Source organism: Odontomachus brunneus, unplaced genomic scaffold, assembly GCF_010583005.1.
Source record: "Odontomachus brunneus isolate Ranch 3 - 2012 unplaced genomic scaffold, Obru_v1 Obru_scaffold_079, whole genome shotgun sequence".
Taxonomy (NCBI): domain Eukaryota; kingdom Metazoa; phylum Arthropoda; class Insecta; order Hymenoptera; family Formicidae; genus Odontomachus; species Odontomachus brunneus.
This window is the reverse complement of record NW_022639529.1, coordinates 71,416-79,374: the sequence shown is the minus strand read 5'-3', so window position 1 is coordinate 79,374 and position 7,959 is coordinate 71,416. Positions and strand designations below refer to the sequence as shown.

The 7,959-nt window shown below is 35.4% G+C and overlaps 1 protein-coding gene across 1 annotated transcript; it reads left to right on the top strand.

Annotated features, from left to right (window-relative positions):
• Positions 1-5,439: 5,439 nt before the first annotated feature.
• LOC116847541 lies at positions 5,440-7,536 on the top strand. The gene is made up of 2 exons (XM_032822639.1): positions 5,440-5,763; positions 5,932-7,536. Exons 1-2 carry the CDS (start codon positions 5,548-5,550, stop codon positions 6,856-6,858), a joined length of 1,143 nt encoding a protein of 380 aa, XP_032678530.1. The 5' UTR covers positions 5,440-5,547; the 3' UTR covers positions 6,859-7,536.
• The last annotated feature ends 423 nt before the right edge of the window (positions 7,537-7,959 follow it).

Here is a 7,959-nt window from a genome sequence, read left to right as displayed (position 1 = left end):
ATACATACTTGCCCGATGATCAACTATTGCTCGAAATTTCTTCCACGGATATTATACCACTTACTTCAGAAGAATCAGCGGAATCTCTTACAACTCAGATAACAGAGGTGTTAGACCACACACCCGAATCAGGTGGTCGAGAAATCAAAGAACAAGTGGACGATAGCGAGGCTCAACGGCTTATGTTGACACGCAGCCGAGCCAGCCAAAATACACAAATAAGTACATCCGACACAGGCATAGAGAGAAGGAAAAGCAACATACCTCCTAGGCCGCTACCTGTGGACACGGACGACGAAAGCGGAGATGAATCACCCACCAGCATTATAAGGAAATCTCGTATTATCGACATCCAAACCAGAACAAGCAACCTTGTTGAGTCCAGAGATTTGTATTTTTTACGCAAGGATAACTTATTATATTTCACCTGAACTAAATTAATATTTTAATAATATTTTAGCAGGCAAAATCGATAATAACGGAAACTGTGATGGAAGCGCTTTCTCAGACAACTGGAAGCTGGACCGATGTTATCGTATTGGGAAGTGCAAAAATTACCTTGTAAGAATACAGGGCAACAGTAAAACTCAATAACAAATACAAATCAAGTAATACTTCGATCAGGAATTCATTGCATACTGAAAACGGGAGAATGAACAGATATAGAAGGAGGCAATACTTATTGGGACAGCATAGCAGATGACTCTTGCAGAGAAACTAGCTTCGGAGTTTTATTCGATGGATACGCCGTTAAAGTACAGGGCAGTAATGATCAAACGGCACAAACAATTTATTCCATCTTCACCCAAGAAACAACCTTTGCTCTAGCAAGTAGAGGCAAGGTAAAAGCTTGCGGTTACTCCTTGGTAAAAACAGAACATCCGAAATTATTCATTTTCGAAACACTCACTAATCTAAGCATTTTCAAGAAAGTACACAATCCGGCAAATACAGATATCTTCGCACATATGAACTCAAAATTTGTGTACATTGAGAAACATTTTCGCACTCAATTAAATCAACTTTATAGAAACATCTTGTATCAGCAATGTTACCTCGAACAGAAAATGCTTCAAAATGCTCTGGCAATTGCCACACAGTCACTAAATATATTTGCCTACCATCTCATGAAGTCACCTGGATATACATCCGTTCTAGCTGGAGAAATGATACACATCATTAAATGCGTATCAGTCGAGGTGCAAGTTGCATCGACCACCAAATGTTACAATCAACTTCCAGTGATAAGGGCCAACAAAACATACTGTTTAGTTCAGATACACTTATTACTCCGACAAGGTACCCAGGTTAATCTGTTAGCACCCGTAATGTACCGATTAGGCGAGTCTTGGTACCGCATATCACCAAACCTAGTCGAAGCAATTCCACCAACGATCTTGAAACCAATGACAAAACTCGTATGGAAATACACCAGTTCTGGTGAACTGGCCACTAGCGGAATCTACTCTTAGGCCGACCTTGAAGAATTTAAAGATCATATTCTATTCCCAGCTGAACGGCCTTCTGTTCTTAACACATTAGCAAGAGGAATGATACTAAGACTATACATGGAGGATCTTTTATGAACCTTTTAAACAAAGTATCTCTAGAAAAATTAGCAACTTCAACATGGAATAGATTCTGGGGAAAATTCATAACTTTTGGCAATATTAGTGCCGGCGTGCTCGGCATCGTAATTATCAGAACAATTAAACTCATATTAGACCATTCTGTATGGTGTCGCCCTGCATTCAGTTTTCGGCTGCTCCCTATATCTAATAGAGGCACTTTGGGAATCGCTTACTCAACTTTTACTTTTACTCGGTGGAAAGAAGGCCACCAAAACCAACGAAAATATTACAAAATTATAACCATTCAGGGAAAACCCTGATCAACCTCCTACAACCACCACCTCCCATCGGTAGTATGGACTACCGAAATCTTTATCGACCTCTCCCTCAAAAGAAGAACTCCAAGTATACCTTGAATTTAAAAACGTAAAACTACAGCAATAATTCTTTATACAGGCAATGGAAATCGCTCATATCAACACCGCACTTCTTTCTCGACATCGCCTCCCGATACACGTCATTCATGTGGAATCTCCCACTCGATTTTATTAGGTGGTAAACTTAGTTCCTGTAGCTCACAGTTAGATGACGTTAGTTGTAGGTGTAATTTATTTTGACATCTGAAACTGGCTGCATTTTAGAGGTTAGACATTTGTCAATAAAATTCAGTGCGAAGAGATTCATTTAAGCGAGCAGTGCTATTTTATCTTTTGATTAAATATGGAACGTGATAAGTTGTTTTTTCGACATGTGCTGCTTCATTACTTTGAAAAAAACTGCAGCTGCAGCTCATAAATTGCTTTTCGAAACTTATGGCAATTATGCTCCATTGGAAAGAACATGCCAAGTATGGTTTCAGCGATTTAAGAGTGGTGATTTTGATGTCAATGATAAAGAACGCTCAGGCCAACCGAAAAAGTTTGAAGACACCGATTTGCAGGCATTATTGGACGAAAACTCTACTCAAACGCTCCAAGAATTGTCTGCAGCATTAAATGTTACTCCGATGGCTGTTTCCAAACGTCTACATGCAATGGGAAAAATTCAAAAGGAGGGAAAATGGGTACCACACGAATTAACCGCAAATGCCATTGCGAATCGCTTAAACATCTCTATTTCTCTGCTCGCCAGGCAGAAAAAGAAGAGTTTTTTGTGGCGCATAGTGACTGGCGATGAAAAATGGATATACTTCGATAATCCTAAACGAAGAAAATCATGGGTAGACCCTGGCCAACCATCGACATCCACACCAAAGAGAAATATTCATGGCCACAAAGCAATGCTTTGCATTTGGTGGGATATGCACGGCGTCGTTTATTATGAGCTACTCAGACCGAACGAAAGTATCACGGGGGATCGATATCAATCACAATTAAACCGTCTGAATGAAGCATTGTTGGAAAAAAGGCCAGCAGTAGCCAGCAATCGACGTAAAGTCATGCTTTTGCACGACAACGCTCGACCACACGTTGCCAAAGCCGTCAAAGAAACACTGATGCAGCTCGAGTGGGAAGTTCTCCCGCACCCAGCGTATTCACCAGACTTAGCTCCTTCGGACTATTACTTGTTCCGGTCGATGCAGCACGGCTTGGTGGATACACACTTCAGAAATTACGAGGATGTGCGAAAATGGATCGACGAATGGATTGCATCAAAAGACCAATCGTTCTATCGTCGCGGAATCTACGCGTTGCCCGAAAGATGGGAAAAATGTATAGCTAGCGAGGGAAAATACTTCGATTAATGTATTTTTTGCTTTTGATGTCGAAATAAATGAGTTTTTTAAACAAAAAAACCGCAGGAACTAAGTTTACCATCTAATAGGTACAATTGAAATACAGGCGCAACGACCTCCAAGAACTGCAGGCCGAAATAAAGTGGAAAATGGAACGGATAAGACGCTACTATATAGTTTGGCCTCACTGCATGAAGATTGATCTACTGGTGGTATGCAAGGATGGCAAGGAATGGTGCCGAGGTACTATTATTGGTCACAACAATACAACTGCCACCGTCCACTTGGACGACTGGGCGAACATTATAAAAAAAACAAATAACACAGGTGTACCATATTCATGAGAACTTCATCAAACAACCATGGTTCATATTTTGCTGAGGACTATGGGAAATTAAACCCATCGACAGTAACACATATTGATCCAGGAAAACACGAGAGATAACGAAACTCCTAACCAAAGAAGAAGAGGGTTGGATCCGTATCAAGAAACCTTTAGGAGAAAAAATAGCAGACGTCGATCTGCATCTGAAAAGACTAACCATCTCGGATTGGTAAATTTTAAAGATGAGCTTGTCACGCTAGGTCAAGCAACCTTGACGACCGAAATCCACCGTCCATTCCTATCTATCTAGGAATATGATTGTCCATGCGTACCCATATCTACACATATATCTATCTAATCTTTTAACATATCTATTGTCAACAAAAAAAGACAAAAAATATATATATACTATTTTGCCTTTGTATATTCTTAGAAAAGATAATGATAATAAGAAGTTTTTCTCGCATGCCACTATCTACGCATGCACAAGGGGGTTGGTACCCCTTATGTCAAAAGATAGCCCTTCTGATCTAATTCTCAAGATCAAGATCATTGGAGATTGTTCCGTTTATTTTCATTTCTTCGTAAAAATGCTAATGCCGGCGATCCTCTAACTTTGAAGCATTATAACTTGAAAAGTACTTCATGAAAAAATATATTATTATAGCGTTTTGGAAAGCTCTCGAGATGTGCTATAAGAATATGCAATGAAAAATGGGGTGTTCCATTTAAAAAAATTAATGTGACCTTGACCTGACCTTCGCTACGCAACCCAAGGTCAAACTGATGTGATCAGTAAATACATCTTTTTAAACGCCACAACTTTTGTCTGAAACATTTTTTTGTAAAACTTATATTTTTCCTGATATTCGGGCGTCCCAGTACTTTCCGAACACCCTGTATATGTATATAATTCACACATACATGATAATATACAACGTATAACATTTAATATTCTTTGCTTGACTTTGGTTTGCATTTTATTTTGTGTGTTAAAAAGAATATATTTATATATATATATTTATATATCAATTATCATTTCATTACATAAGAGCTCTGTTATTTTGTTGACAAGAACCAATTAGATTAGATTCAGGTTTTAAAACTAATAATATTTTGAATAATTTATACAAAAAATATTTAGAGCAAATTACACAATACTCAAATACTTAAAAAGGTTTTAGCTTAATCTTTCATTGAATATCTAAAAGTAGTGATGCAATCACTAGCACAATAATATATTTTATACTAATACTTGTTGGATAATTAATGTTGTTCGGTCATTTCAATATTTGCTCATAAATATATTATAATATTCTGTGAATACAATAAAAAGATACATTATTAAAGAACATCCTTAGAACCATTACAATAATCGCGTATTGCGATCGCAAAAATTTACGGAATACGTTTTAGCATGTTCCAAACAAAGATGGGTGATTGTTTCGGATTAAAGAAGATTTTTTTAATGGGTTAGTTAACTCAGAGTGACCTTTCTAATATATTATCGAAATAACTATTTTCTAATATATTACCAAAATAACTAAAAAGTTTTGTTAAAAACTACAACAAATTTACTAAAGTAATTTTCTTGGTGAAATTTGTACTTTGTTTTGGATATTTTAAAGTAGATATTCATAAGTAATATATCACTCTTGCATATTGTTTCTTTCCACTAACGAATATTTCTAGTTCGTCATCTCAACAGTTACAATTTATCTTGTCAACAACTTTTTCGATACATACAAACATACTTGTATATTGTTATTAATGTTCTGTGTACTGTTACCAGTTAAATACCTATATATAACCCGTATATATATTTCTGTTACATTACGTGAGTTGCCGAGCTTCGTGCATTATTTTGATATAAATATTACAAACAAACTACTCATAAACGTGAATTAATAAGACGTATGGCGATGAATTCCTTGTCAATATCAACTTTTGATGGTCCATACACAGAAGACAGATATAATAAGTTTTTTAATCCAAACGTTTGTCATGTTTGCAAACAGCCCAGCGAAGACTTGATAACGTGTAATCGGTGCTACATGATTTCTTACTGTTCCGAGGAGCATGAGGCGATGCACAGAAACACACACTCTCAGATTTGCAAAGCTATAGGAAAGGTAATAACAGACAAATTATTCTCGAATACGTATCCTAGCTTGGCAGAATGGATAGAATCACGGAAAGGAATTTTACATCAAATGTCTTCTATTCTGTCACGTGGCTTAGCTCCATACGAAATAGAGATAATAATGTGCGCAAAATCGTGTGGTGTGTGTTTCCGACAGACAAACATAAGGCGCTGCAACATTTGCTATTCTGCTAATTTTTGTGATGATGACCAAATACTATTTAAAAAATTGCATGATAAGTGCTGCGATGAGTTGTTGCAATTACTGAACATAAATATCGCCCATATAAACGGCCATTTTGAAGGAATTTTACCTGAAATCAAAAAATCAAAGTTCACCAAATTTCCTGCTACGGCACCTTTTTATGACACTTTTACATTTATGAAAAATTACCTACCCAATTATTCTGTATTGCCTGCTTATGAGTTGACTTTAGACCATTCTATCCTAAGGTTCCACTTTTCATTAGAGCAACTTATTTTTTCTGATAACGCATCCGACCCGCTGACGTTATACAATGCGTTGCAGGAATCAAATTTAATATCTCGTTTATGGTATAGAATTAAATATGTCATTCATGTAATAGATGTAAATAAAACAGATATAACATCTTTGGAAACGTGGCATATTTTCTTACATTTATATAGAAAAATAAGGGAACTGTATATTGTATTTATAAATTCGTTAAATTTTGAATCGAGCGATTTAGGCTTTGTGTGTAGTACGTGCAAGACTTATAAACAGAAACTTTATATTAGAAGCGTATCAGAACCGTATCACGATTTTGTACGCTTAGATTCATATGAAAAACCGAATGTGATCATACTGTTTCAAATAGAATGGCTTTTCTTAGATACATGGTCTAAACCTTTAGAAGCAATAATAGCGCAAGAGTGTCCGTTACTTTTAACCGCTATTTCGGAAAATACAGTACAAGAATGCATAGACAAGATACAAAAACAAACAGGTACAACCAGAAATCGATTACACAGAGAAAATAAATTCCGCGGTTATATGCCGTATAGAAATTATATGACTGGTGGATTTTATTACCGAAATACGCATTTTATTATGTTTTCATAAATTAAATCACATGATCGACCTAGGCAGAAGGTTATGTATTGTTTAATCCTATTTATATTTTGATATAGTTAATGATATATAATTTTTAATAATATTCGGGAATAAATTAGAAACTTTTTACTGAAGCATATATTCAGTCATAAATTGATAATATTTTTATTAAAATAAATTTGCTCATTTGTCAGTATATAATTAATTAGTATAAGGTGTGTTAGTATATAATTTCTCATTTTCTCAAAATATGTAAAGAATGTTGAATATGAAATAATAGATTGCGGGCTATATGTATATAGTTTCTTTAAATTCTACAATTTGTCACATTCTGTACCATACTTATAGGCAATATTATATGCAGCTACGATCATTCTATGTCTATAACTGAGTTGTATGTAATTGTCTTACAAATCTCTATTTCATTGATCATGTTCTACAAGTGATAGGTGCTGATAGTAATCTCAATGTTTCATGTAGATTATTTTCTTCAAACTGTACCTTGTAAACAAATATTATAACTTGTTAATATCGACTTTTCCAATTTAAATTGTCAAAATATGTTAAAAAATATGAAAATAGACCTGGAATTGTTAGCGTCTCTCGATCATCGTTATCTTCTGTAATTGCAAAATTAAATACAAGTGTAATTATCGTCGGCAATGAAATATAAGTCTTTTAATAGTACACATTCATTAAGAAATTTGTATTATGTTTTTTTCCTGAATTTGTGTAAAAGCGTAGTTCATACTGTATTGAACGAAAGTATGTATACGATTGTATAATATTATATGTTATGTATCGTCCCTATTGTTGCGCTGCTTTGTTCGATTAATGGTAAGTATAGCATAGAAAAGCTTTCTGGTCACATTATAAGGATGCGTAATAAACAAAGTGCTATAACTAGTCACATTGAGAAAAAATATATTTTAATTTAATTTTTTAGGCTTTCGCAGTGTCCATGCATATTAGATTTGTTTTCCTGATTTGAGCCGCGTGGATTCATCTTTGTTTGATTACAACGTTTCGCGAGCAATTCAGTCCGCTTTGTTAGGAACGAACGACTCGATGCCGAGTTGCTCCTGAGAGGTCTTCCTTTATATAGCAGTT